Here is a 16287-nt window from a genome sequence, read left to right as displayed (position 1 = left end):
ACATTGTCCTGATCCATAGAAGGGCAAGCCAAACCATTTCCTGCACAGTGGTGTCCTGCAGTCTGTGTCTATCACTTGTTGTAAGCAGGGCAGGCCTGACAGGGAGGGAGAAGAGGTGGCCGTTTTGAGTGCTTTAGCAGGAAGTGAGTGAAAAAGGGGCAAGACCTTCTATGTGTGTGGCTAAAATAATTTACAGCTCATGTAGGGGCACATGGGAGGCATTTGGACCTTTCCACCTTGGGTGTTGAAGGACATTTTCCCAGTACTTGTTATAAGTATCTGACATTTATAAGGAAATTCGTCATACATGGTGTATGAATTCAGCCCTGTTCTCTCTTTATTTCCTGGAAAAGGTTGTGTTTGGATGCCATTGGGAAGAACGTTTCCATATTAGAGAACCAGATCTCCTGCCTTCCCATGAAGCTGCTAGAACAGGCCAAGAAGAGGATCACCTACTGGACAGCAACCGCGTTCAGACAAAGCAGGAAGAACCCTGTGTGTGAAGTCAACAATGAGACCTGATCACTTGGGATGTGAACTGTGACACCGATTGCACTATTTACTAATGCTATGCTTGGGGCAAAAATGTGACTTACACAGAGTCTGAAAGTAAACCCTCATAAACATGGGCAATTCAAAATGAGCATGTGATAAATAAATGCACAATGGAGCTCATCTCCATTGAAAACGTTTAGAAGGTCTACTGATATCGGTAGCTGGAAAGGTTGAGCTTGGCCATTCCCATTATTCAAACCTACCTTGTGATTAAAGGGTGTGACTCACCCATCAGTAGTGTGGCAAATACAGAAGCTTGAGTGACAGGATGGGGTGGGTCAAGTCATACGTAAATATCCATTTCTCCTGTAAGGGTCTAGCTTGATGACCTCATACTGCCACCCAAAACCGCTCTACTGGCCAATCTAGTGATGGGAGATCTCACTGACCAATAGGAAGGATTGAGAGGTAGGAGGGGTAGGGCTAAGTTAAACGTTATCAGTTACCGTTATCTCTGGATATGATGATCATTTCAACATTTAGTTGGACATAGTCAACATACTAAAGATATTCTCAGATTGTGCTTTTTTCCATCATATACTCAGTTTGAATTACTCAGGTGTGTAATAGGTTTACTTTAACTTGTTGGTTTTCCTTTAAACAGGCAAAAAACTGCATCTATTTTATTCTTAAAGGGACAGTCCACCCAGAATGGAAATTTGTGTTTTGAGTGGATGCCAACAGATTGAATCGCCAACCAAGCAATATATTCAGGGTACTATGGTGCACCTCTGGCCCGATTTTCAGGTCTACCCATGGACACTACCTATTGTTACTTGGATCTTAATCCTCTCTGTTGGAGTTTTCATTTTACTTTTTGATTCAGAGAAAGACGTGGTCAGAGATTGAGACTTCTTCTACTTTAGCAAGAGGAGATGCAACTTCTGCAGTGAGACCTCACCTCTGCCTTTATAGATAGATGGATATTCAGCCTTCTGGCTTGCCCCTCCATTTTAATTATCAGTTTAGGATGAATCACTCATTAAAGGACAACACCAGACTAATGCGTTTGGGAGGGACTGGTGGATCATCACTCAATAAAGGACAACCCCAGACTAATGCGTTTGGGAAGGACTGGTGGATCTGGAGCATGTGCGTTTAGTTTGTTACTTACCTCTGAACTAGTCTGAATTGCCTTTGCAAAGTATTGATTTGAACTATAGGAACAGGAGAAAGGAGTAGGCAATTAGCATTCCTTCAAGCAGGTTCTTGAACTGGAGGACCAGCAGTATGAATGCCTTCATCAATGGCTTGAATTTTGAGCCACTCCTGCTGAATCAGCTGGAGTTGCACTTTAAGTAAGCCGGTACATTGAAGCGTGCTAGGCAGATGTAGCCCTGGCGAGGCTATTTCCCCAACCCATAAGGCTTGGAGCGATATGACCATACAATGTAATGGAGCTCATCTGGACATCAATCTATTGTCATGGCTCTCGTAGAATTTCACGGTAAAGTAGGGCAAAATTTGAAATGCCGTGAGATCTAAAGTAGGGGTCCACTTTTTGTAAAACTTGGAAGATCCTTTTTAAAGTGTTAGTCCAGTGTGAATGCGCTTCTGTGGAGCTGCAGGTTTTTGAACGTCCGTCTTCCCCGGAGGGGGGGGGGATTGGGAAAGCTTTTTTTTTTTTTTTTTCATTTAGGCTGCATGAAGTTTGGCTGTAATGTCTGTAACCCTAGGTTCACACCTATGCGTTTTCTGCGGTGGTTTTCAGAAACGCAGTAATGTCCATTTAACATGATCTCCTATGGGACAGGTTCACATCTCCACATTTTCACCCGTTGCGTTTTTGGGAAAGGGTCAGGGACTTTTTTATTCGCAAAATGTTACGCTTTTGGTTCTATAGACTTCAGGAATGCTGCAGAAAAGCGTGTATTGCGTTTTTGCTGCATTTTTGTCGCGTTTTTGATGTGCTTTGCTTTTAAAATCTGCTTAGCAACAAGAAAACAAAATGGAAAAACACCCCACAAAACGCAGCAAAAATGCAACACAAAACACAATGCAGAAACACATCAAATGCAACCTGCATAGGTATGAACCTGGAATAGGTTCACACCTATGTGTTTTCTGCTGCGTTTTGTGGAAATACACAGCAGTCCATTTAACATGATTTCCTATGGGACGGGTTCACATCTCTGCATTTTCACCCGGTACATTTTTTGGAAAGGGTCAGGGACTTTTTTAGTCTAGGTTCACACCTATGCATTTTCTGCTTCATTTGGCAGAAACACACAGCAGTCTATTTAACATGATTTCCTATGGGACAGGTTCACATCTCTGCGTTTTCATCCGGTGCATTTTTTGAAAAGGGTCAGGGCCAGTTCACACTACAAAATGCATGCTGGTGGATTATGGCTACGTTTTTGCTTACAGTTCACACCACACGCAGTTCCGATGCAGTTTGCTAGGTTTCAGTATGGTTCTGTGCAGGGGCGGACTGGCAACTCATGGGGCCCCTGGGCAATAGGGGATCATGGGGCCCCGTGTCCTTGCCCAAACTCAAAAAAGCCTATGAAAAAGGTACCAGGGGCATCTCATGGGGCCCCTAATGACCCCGGGCCCTCGGGCAGTGCCCGAGTTTCCAAATGGTCAGTGCGCCCCTGGTTCTGTGCCAGGGGCGGACTGACAACTCATGGGGCCCCCGGGCAATAGGGGATCATGGGGCCCCTGTGTCCTAGCCCACACCCAAAAAATATGAAAAAGCCAATGAAAGGTACCAGGGGCATCTCATGGGGCCCCCTACTGACCCTGGGCCCTCAGGCAGTGCCCGAGTGCTCAAATGGTCAGTCTGCCCCTGTTCTGTGCAGAAAAAATGCAGCATGTTCTTTTTTTTTTTTCAGCACCTGAAACTGACTGCACAGGTGTGAACCGGGGCCATTGGAATACATGGAAAACACTGCGCATGCATTTTTGATGCAGAAAAAAAGCACACTGAACTGCATCTAGTGTGAACTAGCCCCCAGGGACTTTTTTAAACACAAAGCATTACATTTTTGGTTCTATAGACATTTTCCATTTTATTCTGCCCAGCAAGTTGAAAAAAGAAAAAAAAAAAAAACGCAAAACGTGTCAAAAACGCATGTGCAAAAACACAAAACACACTGCAGAAACAGATCAAACGCAAACTGGATAAGTGTGAACCTTGCCTAACTGATGAATTTCTATGATTGTCATCCCCATCTAGTGGCCAAAAATGCAATATATTTTCTCATTGTGATATCTCAGAAAACTATTCTACATTTTGGCCACTAGAAGGCGCTAATCATAGGAATTAATTTGTTACAGAAACTGTGGCCACAATTCGTGCAGCCTAATCAAATGTGTGACATTCATCCAACAAATATTTTATAAATAAACTCCTATGAAAATGTAATCTAGTTTCTGCCTTTTGCAGTTATGGGGAATGTCTTCTCTCATCCTTGTGAAATAATATGTTGTAGGCTATTAGAAATAAAGGGATACTAAAAAGAATCTGTAATGTTATTAATCTATTTTCTTTATTGTTTTCTGTATTAAAAAATATTATTATTTACAATGTTTCATTTCTCTTTACGATATTATGGATTTACAGATATTTTCAGGCATAAAAGTCTCTCTAGCATAAGTGAGAGTTAGATGGTGCAGGGAAGGGTTAAAACGCCACCTCCTGATGGTCAATTTTTCTTGTATATCCAATGCGGTGCCAATAATTTTTCAGTTGGGTTGTAGGGAACATTGACTTGTTAAAGGCTAAGTTCACTTTTTTTCCTTTCTAAATTCCAGCTTCCCTATGTACCAATATACCATTAACCACTTCAATACCAGACAATTTCACCCCCTTTCTACTAAAATTTTTTTTAAGAAAAAGTGTAAAAAAAAAAAATAAAAAGTAAAAAAATGTTTTTAACCATTTGCCAACAGGGCACTTTTCGTGCCCATTCCAGTTTTCAGCTTTCAGCGCTGTCGCACTTTGACAATTGTGCGGTCATGCAACACTGTACCCGTATTAAATTTTTATCATTTTTTTTTCACACAAATAAAGCTTCTTTTGGTGGTATTTAATCACCACTGTTTTTTTTTTTTTTTTTTTTTTGCCAAATTAACAAAAATAGACTGCAGATTTTGACCCCCCCCCCACATTTTTATTTGTTTCTGTTTATAAAGTTTTGCAAATAAAAATTCTTCATATATTTTGGTCAAAATGTATTCTGATACATTTCTTTTGTGAAAATAACCCAAATCAGTGTATATTATTTAGTCTGTATGAAAGTTATAGAGTCCACAAACTATGGTTTATATCTGAAAATTGATCAATCCTGATGTACTGATGGCCCATCTCATGTTTTGAGCCCCGAAAATGCCAGGATAGTAAAAATATCCCCCAAATGACCCCTTTTTTGGAAAGTAGACAGTCTGAGGTATTTAGCAAGAGGCATGTTGAGTTTTTTGAAGTTGTAATTTTTTTTGTCACAATTGTTTGGAAAATGAAGAAATTTTAAAAAACGTTTCACAATTTTCCTTTTACATACTGTCACCAGAGTAGTACAGCATCATCATATAACTGGTGTGGTGGTGATCAGGGACTCTGACTGGTGGCAGTATTTAACTAAAGAAAAAATGTGTGTGTGTATGTATGTGTATATATATATATATATATATATATATATATATATATATATATATATATATATATATATATATATATATATATATATATATATATATTTTTTTTTTTTTTAACACACCATGACCAGAGCAATAGCAGTGTTACCAAAGTAACACTGCACTACTCCAGGTAAGTGATCAGGATTTTTTTTTTTTACGCACTATGATTGCTTATACCAGTGACTTTCACTGTTCTAAGCAACCATTTTTACTGAAAGAAATGGATTCATTCAGTGTTTACTAGTGTGGTTAGCTGTAATTGGCTAAAGCTTATCACATGGTACAGATGGGCTGTGATTGGCCCTGTCTGGTCACAGTGATCACATGGTACAATCACAGAGAGAGACTCAATAGTACACAATGGATGGCATGAATGAATGCCATCCATTGTGTACAATCATCATGTGATCTGCTGTGATTGGTCACAGTAGATCACATGGTACCGGAGAGGTCGGTATACTGATTGGTCCTGTGCTGTGTCCGGAGAACACAGCGGGTGACAAATCGCGAGTTCTGAGAAGGACGTCATATGACATCCACCCAGAATGGCGCATGTCCCGCCCAGCCTATAGGCAAATGACAGCTGGGTGGGAACTGCTTAATGTACCCCTTTTGCAGAAAAGAAAATGCTTTCTATATGTCCTAGACTAGGCATTACCTCAGCCTCAGTGTTCTGTTGAAAATTCCTTAATTAGCCATTCTGAATTAGGTATTCAGGACGGGAGAACCATCCTCTGCAGGTTCATGCTTTACCAATCAGTGATCACCGTTCTCACTAAATACACACCCATTGATTTTTTTTTTTTTTTTTTTCTACCTTACCTTCATCTTGCATAAGTCATTCATTTGGCAGTGTGCAAGTGCTGAGCGATCAGATAACAGCCTATGTGGAGCAGAGCTGTAGTAGTGAACACAGGAGAAGTGTGTCCCTGCAAGGCCGTAAAGCTAACCATACACTATACAATCTGATTGTACAACCATCTTTAGATCTGCCATCAACTATGTAGTGCAAGGGTTGCAACGATTGGATAGATGATGTATCCTCCTATTATATAGTTTTGGTAAATCTAAAGGAGATTGTACAGTGTAACGGAACCAACCCCAGACTGTGCTTGGGTACTTCCGTTACAATACTGCTTCCCCGTCAGAACACCGACAACAGACACCACAGCAGACCATACATGACTAGACGACACCAATCTTGAAGTAAACCAGGAAGTAGACTATTTTTTAACACAGATACAAGATATATACACTCAAGGGAACAATTCCCCCTCCCTGTATAATGTAACAAGAGACACACCAGCAGACAGTTCCATCAGGAGGAAGGGCTACTGGAGACACCCCCCCCCCCCCCACCAAGCCAATACACATAAACACATACCTCCCATAATAGTTTTCTCCCAAGCAAGACACACAATAGAGCAATGCAACCACATGCCATTAAACAACAACCCCCCACCCCGATATTAGGACAGATCACCCTGTGCCCCTAACAGGCACCAGGTGATTTACACATAAAAGGGATATGGGGAGCTGAGACAGGGGTCTCCCCACCTCTCCAAAGTGAGTTAGGTTCCATGGGCCCCCCACCCAAAGTGACTCCTGTCACATACAGAGACTGTACAACCAGATTGCATAGTGTATGGCCATCTTTATATGCCTAAAATTAACTAGTTGTGCTTTCAGTGCCATTAATTGTTAATGGCACCCCAAACACAGAAGCAATAACACATTTTGCCACATGAAAAAAAAACAAAATGCAAAACGCACAGTAAAATACATGCAACACACCAAAATATTCCAGCAGCTACTTTCCAATGTGTAGCGCAGCCCTTTCAATAGGCTGTGCTATGCGTGGCACAGAAAAAAATTAGCCAAAAAATGTACGCCCCCACTACGCTAGGTGCAGGGTCGGACTGACCATTTGGAAACTCGGGCACTGCCCGAGGGCCCGGGGTCAGTAGGGGGCCCCATGAGATGCCCCTGGTACCTTTTTCTTAGGCTTTTTTGAGTTTGGGCAAGAACACGGGCCCCATGATCCCCTATTGCCCGGGGGCCCCATGAGTTGTTAGTCCACCCCTGGCTAGGTGTGAATGGGGCCTGAAAGTGAAATTGGTTTGTTTACAAAAGAACAATGAGGCTCCATTCACATCTGCACGTTTCCAAACGCACAGCAAACTATATAGAAAACACAGAAACACACTGCAAATGTGCATCATGCTTATGTTCTCATTAGGGGTTAAAAACACCCCAAGCGTGGGTAGCAGGCATTCGTCTGCCGTGTGGCAAACGCAACGCAAATGCACCAAAAAGTGCAGTAAAAAGCACGCCACGCTCTACTCCGAAACATTCTTGAGCTTCTTTGGGGTGTTTGTTGTGTGTAGAGCAGCCTGTTCAAGTGAATGGACTTCCCTAGGAGTGATGAGTATGAATGAAAACATGAAATACACTCAGGTTCCGGAGGTGTATATTGCACCAGGTGTGATGAAGATCCAGTGATGTACTGATTAGACCAGCAATGGGCAAACTACGGCCCGCGGGCCATATACGGCCCGGCGGACCTTTTAATCCGGCCCGCAGCCAGGGCAGGCAAACATTGGCTGTCAGGATGTGTGTAGGCGGGGCAGCGTGACGAACGTGAGGGGAGCTAGGCTTCTCTCACAGTCCGCCCTGAAGACCGGAACGGCGCGGGAACACGGCGAGAGGAACGCGCGGAGCAAAGGTAAGTAAATTGACACAGGGGGGACTTGGCTTACTACTTGGGGGGGAATAGTACAGTACTATGGGGGATGAAATACTATATGAGGGATGAATTAATATGGGGGATGAATTACTATATGGGGGATTAATTACTATGGGGGAATATTACTATACTTACTATGGATGGCATGGTAGTGGCTGGGCCGGCCAGCAGCTAGTGGGGGGCGGGGCTGTGGGGGAGTACGGATTGAGCCAAGAAGAAAGCACTGCGCAGTCTCATTTGGTGACTGGTGGCGATTGTGCGGCCTGCATCTTTTCCCCTGCTACACAGTAAGTAGTGGTTGTTAATTTTAATTTAATTTATATTAATTCACACATACACATCATTCATCTACTCTTGGTCCGGCCCCCGGGTCCAATATATGAACCCATTGCGGCCCTCAAGTCAAAAAGTTTGCCCACCCCTGGATTAGACACAAGATGGCAGTATCATCTCAGCAGCAGAGTCCTGTACATGCTCAACACAGACACCATCCGTAATGTAATGCAAAGTGAAGCACAGGCCCACTGAATGAATACTATTGCCTGCTGTAATGTCGTTTCAACAGCCATTTGTAGAGCACTACAAGCCGCAATCCCAAAGAATGGCAACGTCGTGACGTCATCCGCACACACACTGTCATCAGTACATCACTGAATCTTCATCATACCTGGTGCAAAGTACACCTCCGGAACGTGAGTGTATTTCTTATGTTTAACTGATGAATAAAAGTTTAAAAAGGAAAAAGCACTCTCATGTTCTGGAGGTGTATATTTCACCAGGTATGATGAAGATCCAGTGATGTACTGATTAAACACTAGATGGCAGTATCATCTCAGCAGCAGAGTCCTGTACAAGCTCAAAACAGACACCATCTGTAATGCAAGGCAAGGCAAAGCACGGGCCCACTGAATGAATGCTATTGCCTGCTGTAATGTCGTTCCTAGAGCCGTTTGTAGAGTACTACAGGACGCTATCCCGATGAATGTCGTGATGTCATCCGCACACTCTTCACCGACGCGTTTTGTCACCAGTCACGTGACTTTATCAAGGGGCTACGATTGGACCGTTTGACAATCAATTCATAATGTAATGCCTTGCATTACATTACGGATGGTGTCTGTTTTGAGCATGTACAGGACTCTGCTGCTGAGATGATACTGCCATCTTGTGTTTAATCAGTACATCACTGGATCTTCATCATACCTGGTGCAAACTACACCTCCGGAACATCAGTGTATTTCATATGTTTAATTGATGAATAAAAGGATAAAGCACTATGTTGAGTTCTTTTTAATGAGGAATACGGCTGATACAAAGACGCTCATCAGGAGGGAGCTTACTTTGGAGTCTTCATTCAGCAAGCTGCTCTTCTGAGTCCATATGGGACCAAAAGTGCAGTTAGACCGTAACATTGTATAATGTGAGGTCACACTGCGTGAGGTGAGCAGATATATGGTGGAGGATGTCTTTGCACGGGAATTGATGACAGATGCACATATGTTTCATTATCCAAAGAAGGGTTCACTGAATGAACACTTTATTGATTGAACTTGATTTTTTTGAATGACTTTTATTTGATTCATACTTAAAATATTCTTTATTTTTTTGTGTGGTTTTTGTTTTTTATATAAATTTTTTTATGTTTTTATTTCAATATTAATATTTTTTCTACTATTTTTTCTTCTGAAATATATTTATTTCTTCACTTTGTTTTTTGGCTATATAATGGTTTGTACCATTGTTTCATGTAGCGCAGAATTTTTTCACTTCACTGTGGCAAGCTAGACAGGAGAGGGGCCAATGCGCTAGCCTGCCCAGTGTCTATGTTATATGATAAAAAAAATTATTGGGGGGTGGTGACACCATGTTTTACAGCACCAGGTGACACCAACCCTAGTGATGCCACTGGGTGTTTTGTAGTTTTAAATCACTTACCATCCTGGGGTGACAACACTGTTTCTCCATAGATACAGTACAGTAAGTGTTGTCACCTTGTATTAAGCAGGAAGTATGTCACTAGCATAATCACCAGGTAAAAAAAAAAGTGAACCTCTTGCTGCTCACATAATGTGATAATGTGTATGTGTGACAGCAACGAGAGTGGGCTTTAACGATCACACTTCATTCATAGGCCTCCAAGGTAGTTTCTGTGCTGAGAATGTGCTCACTCCGCATAAAGACCCTTTTAACCATTTTAGGACCATCAACAGGTCCTGTCCAATGATTCATGGCCGTGACATGCCAGTCAGCTCTGTCCAATCACAGCCCACAACTCTGTGTTGACAAACAACACAGTGCTCTGTACAGAGGGAACGATCTCCTTGTTTCTTCTCCCTGCAAAGCAGGGAGAAGAAACAGATTTTTAGTAAAAAGCACACATTATAACACTTGTTAGGCACACACTTAACCCCTTGATTACCCTGAGATGTTAACCCCTTCCCAGCTAGGGTCATAAGTACAGTGACAGTGTATAGTATTATCATTAATCCCTGTGCCACTGGTGATGTCAGTTTTGGTCAGTGTCAGATTGCCCGCCACACTATCACAGACCCACTATAAATCACTGATTCATTACTAGTAGATAAAAAAAAATTCCAGTATATATAGCATAATTTGTAGACACTATAACCTTCATACAAACCAATAAACATACCTTCATAATTTATGAAGAAATTTGATATATAATTTTTTTTATTTATACTGTATGTTTTATAGCAGAAAGTAAAAAAAAATCTAAATGTTTGGTCTTTTTCTAATATATTTTATTGTTTATATAATAAAAAACCCATTAATTATAAATCACCACCAAAATAAAGCTCTATTTGTTTGAAAAAAATGATAAACTTAATTTTCGTACAGCGGTGTATGACTGCGCAATTACCAGAGCAGAGCCGAATAGCAAGGAGCGGCCTGGTCATGAAGGTGGGGGGGAGGTAAAACCTTTTCCGTGCTCAAAGGGTTAAAGTGACTGGGTGGTAGGGGGTTAAAAGAGACTGAAAAAAGAAAAGTAATGCACTTAGGATGAACTTGCACTTGGGATGAACTTGCACTTGTTTGGATCTGGGTTCATGTCTGAACCTAGAAGCCAGCTGTCATTCTTGGTCCAATTTTTTGACACTTTAGATATCTCAAAATACTGTCAGACCAAAAGAAAGCATATCTGTTTTAAAAATGTATTTTATTTGTATTTTGTTTATTAGTGGGGTTCACACCCCCTCCCCCTCCATATCAAGACAAGCACTGCTCTAGTGCCAGTTACTGTAATAATGCAGTGCAGTACCGCGACTTGCCACCTGTTGGCGCTGCGTTGCCCCTCCCACGTGCCCTCATCCATCATGGCGGCTCCGTGATCTCGCAGTACGGCCATGACGCACAACGCAGGGACTTCTAACAGTGCGGTGACGATTCTGGAGTTTAGGGATGGCGGATGAGAACGAGGAGGCCCCCGCGGATGTGGAGGAGGAGGACGAAGAAGACGGCGAAGAGGAGGACGCGGAGAGCCCGGCGGATGACAGCGTCCCGGCAGAGCGCAGCGGTCACGTGGCCGTCAGTGACGGGACCCGGATGTTTGTGTGGGGAGGATACAAGGTGACAGGACCGGGTGCTGTATTTTGGTATAGAGCCCAGTATACAGCCTGTGGGGGGAGGGGAGCCTCTCTGTCCCCCAGATATATGTATATTGGAGTATAATCTACCAGGAAGACAATATTTATTGCATGAAATCTCAGCAGTTGGTGGCTCAGCCATTAGATGGAGACCTGTGATTCTCTGCAATCACTCAGCCCGCCTGCTTAGCAGCTGCTGTGATCTCTGCCACAAAGCGCACCCACACCCCATGCTGGCTTTGTTTACATGTGCTACCCTCTTGTCTACGCCTCCCTCTCCTTCTGGCCATTCACAGCGCACGCAGCCCCAGACTCTGCTTTGTGAATGGCCAGGAGGAGATGGAGGCGGATACACGACCATAGTGCTGCGGAGACTGCAGAGCTAACATCCAAGGGGGTCAGGAGTACAGAAGGAGATGTAAACAAAGAATATATCCAGGATGTGGGGGGTGGTAAAGGGATCGACCCTAACATTGTGTATTGTGCCTGGAGTTGGGCTTTAAACACGTGACCCCCCCAAGCCATTTCTGACATTTCTCTCCTGCTTGTAAAAATCTTCCTTTTTTTTTGCTTGAAAATTACTTAGAACCCCCAAATATTATATATATATTTTTAAGCAGAGGCGCTGGAGAATAACATTTATTTTTATATATTTTATTTATTACACATACTTATATAACTCCATCAATTTACATATATATTGTACATTCACATCAGTCCCTAACCCTCAAGGGGTGTACAATCTAAGGTCCCTAACTCACATTCATACATACACATACTAGGGACAAATTAAACAGGAGCCAATTCACCTACCAGCATGTCTTTGAAGTGGTGGGTGTTGCAATTTTTTTTAAGTCACATGATATTTGCACAGCGGTTTTTCAAACGCAAACTACACTTTAACCATTTCACGGCTGCCGCATAGCAGATATTATTAGATTGTAAGCTCCCAGGATCAGGGCCCTCCTAACCCTCTTGTATTGAACTGTATTGTTGCTGTATTGTCTCCTGTTACATTGTAAAGCGCTGAGCAAACTGTTGGCTCTATATACATATGTAATAATAATATACTGCTACAGGGCAGCCACGCTGTGCAGGATTAAGTATATAAACATGATTCTGCACTCCCTGGTTCCAGGTGCGCTGCTTCTGCTGTGATTGGTCGCAGTAGAAGTCGATCAACGGCTGCCAGCCAATGGATGAGTGCCGGCACCCGTGGATTGCCTAGGAGCTGTGTTCTGTCAGTCGAAATATCCTGTATAATCTTGTATAATAATAATATGCTGGCAAGGCAGGGAATAGAACCCAGCACATTATATAGTGAAAACCGCACACACAGTTAACCCCTTGATCACTCTAGATATTTAATCCTTTCCCAGTCAGTGTCATTAGTAGTGTCAGTGTATATTTTTTATCACTGATTAGTGTCACTGGTTACCACAAAGCGCTAGTTAGTGTTATAATACCCATTTTTTTTTTCGATTGTCCGCCACAATATCGCAGTTCCACTATAAGTTGCTTATCACCACCAATACTAGTATAAAAGTTAAAAAAAAAAATTTCCAGTATGTATCCAATAGTTTGTAGATGCTATAACGTTTGTGCAAACCAATCAGTATACACTTATTGGGATTTTGTTTTTACCAAAAATATGTAGCTGAATACATATTGTCTAAATTTATGAAGAAATTTTATTTTTTTTAATTGAATATATTTTATAGCAGAAAATAAAAAATATTGTTTTTTTTTTTTTCCAAAATTAATTTTTTCATTTATAGTGCAAAAAATAAGAAACCCAGTGGTGACCAAATATGAACTTAGCCATTAATACATTTTAGTGCATACAAAAACAATATAATAACCATTTTTTTCCTGTAAAATATTAAAGATGATGTTACGCTGAGTAAATAGATACCAAACACGTCACACTGGGATCACTTACTGAAGAAAATGGTACCAGGATCATGCTTGTAACCTCAACCATGATCCCAGAATACGCAGCTTAATATAACACCGCATATATACGTATGGCAGTATGGAGCTGGTTAAAGTGTATTTGCACTTTCAGCGAGAGGCCTGATGGTCTTGAATTAGGATCAGATCATCCATAAATAAAAACTCAGGTAAATTAGATGTAAAGTAAAAACTTTTTTTTGTTAGTATTGGATAGAGTAGAGAAGGGTTAACACCCCTGGCTGGCTATTTTTTCGGTGTCTGTGTTCTACTGGAGATATTTTCCTTTACTTCCTGTCCTAGAGATGCAACAGGAAGTTGGAGGAAATCTCCCATGGAGAAGGGAATTCCTTCATCCACAGCTGTCATGAGTTCAGGCGTGTCCGGACTAGGACCTGAACCCACCCGGATGTAGTCACCTGTATGAACTTATAATCTGTGGTTGAGGCATTACCCACCCGCAGTGAAACATGAAAAAGGGTCATGTACTGTATATGTGTGGCTGTGGGGGGAGGAATGCCCCGGCCTCAGATGATTGGTTCATACAGGTGTCTACATCCTGCTGGGTTCAGGTCCTAGTCCAGAAACACCTGAGCTCATCTCTGATTGTCACCAGAACAGGTGTCCCCATTGGTAGATTTCCTCTCACCTCTTGTCCTGGGGACAACTCTGACATTTTGGTTTTCCTCTAATTTTCTTTCTCCAGTGATAAGTCACCAGTACAAATAGGAGGAGTGAATCTCCCCAAAGGGAACAAAGTCAACAATAAAAGTTTGACAGAGACTCTAACCCTTTCCTGCTCTGTCCCCCCCCCCCCCAAAAAAAAAACATTTTTGCCTAATGATACACTTCAACCACTTGAGTGACAGTAATAGCCCTTCATTGCAGGCCATTTTTTACTTTTGCTATAAGTAGGTAAAAAGACCCAAGGGGGTGAAGATGAAGGGGTTAATGTAGAAGTCATGTACGGGGTGGAGAGTTGGATGGAGATGAAGGGGTTAATGTATAAGTCAGGTACGGGGTGAGGAGTTGGATGGAGATGAAGGGGTTAATGTATAAGTCAGGTACGGGGTGAGGAGTTGGATGGAGATGAAGGGGTTAATGTATAAGTCAGGTACGGGGTGAGGAGTTGGATGGAGATGAAGGGGTTAATGTATAAATGTATAAGTCAGGTACGGGATGGAGAGTTGGATGGTGATGAAGGGGTTAATGTATAAGTCAGGTACGGGGTGAGGAGTTGGATGGAGATGCAGGGGTTAATGTAGAAGTCAGGTACGGGATGAGGAGTTGGATGGAGATGGGGTTAATGTTGAAGTCAGGTATGGGGTGGAGAGTTGGATGGTGATGAGGGGGTTAATGTAGACGTCACGTACGGGGTGCGGAGTTAGATGGAGATGAAGGGGCTAATGTATAAATGTAGAAGTCAGGTACGAGATGGGGTTAATGTATAAGTCAGGTACGGGGTGAGGAGTTGGATGGAGATGAAGGGGTTAATGTATAAATGTATAAGTCAGGTATGGGGTGGGAAGTTGGATGGAGATGAAGGGGTTAATGTAGAAGTCAGGTATGGGGTGGGAAGTTGGATGGAGATGAAGGGGTTAATGTAGAAGTCAGGTATGGGGTGGAGAGTTGGATGGAGATGAACGGGTTAATGTAGAAGTCAGGTATGGGGTGGAGAGTTGGATGGTGATGAGGGGGTTAATGTAGAAGTCACGTACGGGGTGGGGAGTTAGATGGAGATGAAGGGGCTAATGTATAAATGTAGAAGTCAGGTACGAGATGGGGTTAATGTAGAAGTCAGGTATGGGGTGGGAAGTTGGATGGAGATGGGGTTAATGTAGAAGTCAGGTATGGGGTGGGAAGTTGAATGGAGATGAAGGGGTTAATGTAGAAGTAAGGTATGGGGTGGGCAGCTGGATGGAGATGAGGGGGTTAATATAGAAGACAGATATGGGGTTAATGTAGAGATGTACAGGATAAGGGAAGTGAGGGGTTAATATACAGAGACAACACTGGATCAAATCAAATATGTAGGAGAGGAAGTGTATGTGGCAGGAAGGGGAGGGGGGCTGGCTTTGAAAGGCTTAACAAACAATCCCAGTGTCCATGAAACTGAATCTGCAGCTTCTGATCTATTCAGTGATTCCTCATTCACATGTTCCTATGATCTCTCTGTAAAAGGAGGGGGCGGGATCATCATGTAAACAATAGCACATGGTTGATGTGATGACCAATCAGAGTGATCACATGGTACCAAGCTTTTCGGATTGGATCAGTGCTCTGTGTCTGTGTGCATAGACGTCTAATGCTGCCTGAGGGCGATTTATCCACGTGGTTTATAGTCACCGTTGGGTGAATCATGGGCCACCAGTTCACATTTGAAAAACATACAGTAAAACAGGGCTGGGAGGAGGTTCTGCTGGGTGGAATCATCTGCTAAATGCATCTTCTATACCTCTATAGTCACAGTTTATAAAAGCTTGAAGTATAAGTTCACCTTCCGTAACATGTTATGTCCATATTCAGGGTGTAACGTGTTAGGACCGGACCGGCCCCCGCACCCCCTGATCCCTGTTGTGACAGCTAGTGGGGGGATCTTCCCCTCCACGCTACCTTTCACAATTTTTTAAAAATGCGGGGCTGTGGCTGCACGACCACATCGCTCATTCACAGTGTACTGTAAATGAGAAAACTCAGAAGAAGTCCCAGCAGTTTTTGCGGCTGTCAGCCTGTAGTTCTCAATGAACTACCATGGCGCTCCACAGCACTGTGGTAGTTCATTGAGCC

At 42.6% G+C, this 16287-nt stretch overlaps 2 protein-coding genes across 2 annotated transcripts in view; both read left to right on the top strand.

Annotated features, from left to right (window-relative positions):
- Window positions 1-4087, top strand: part of KLHDC1 (kelch domain containing 1) — a 42508-nt gene extending 38421 nt beyond the window's left edge. The window contains exon 13 of the mRNA XM_089662507.1: window positions 354-4087. Within this exon, the coding sequence (XP_089518633.1) occupies window positions 354-522 (169 nt within the window). The 3' untranslated portion in view covers window positions 523-4087. The remainder of the gene's footprint in view (window positions 1-353) is intronic.
- A 7170-nt stretch (window positions 4088-11257) lies between these two features.
- KLHDC2 (kelch domain containing 2) overlaps window positions 11258-16287 on the top strand; it is a 30070-nt gene continuing 25040 nt past the window's right edge. The window contains exon 1 of the mRNA XM_089662505.1: window positions 11258-11530. Coding sequence (XP_089518631.1) covers window positions 11363-11530 — 168 coding nt within the window. The 5' untranslated portion in view covers window positions 11258-11362. The remainder of the gene's footprint in view (window positions 11531-16287) is intronic.

Source organism: Staurois parvus, unplaced genomic scaffold (genome assembly GCF_062004578.1).
Source record: "Staurois parvus isolate SC_StPar_1 unplaced genomic scaffold, SC_StPar_1.0 ptg001483l, whole genome shotgun sequence".
Lineage (NCBI taxonomy): Eukaryota > Metazoa > Chordata > Amphibia > Anura > Ranidae > Staurois > Staurois parvus.
Note: the sequence above shows the minus strand (reverse complement) of the source record. Positions and strands in the feature narration are given on the sequence as shown.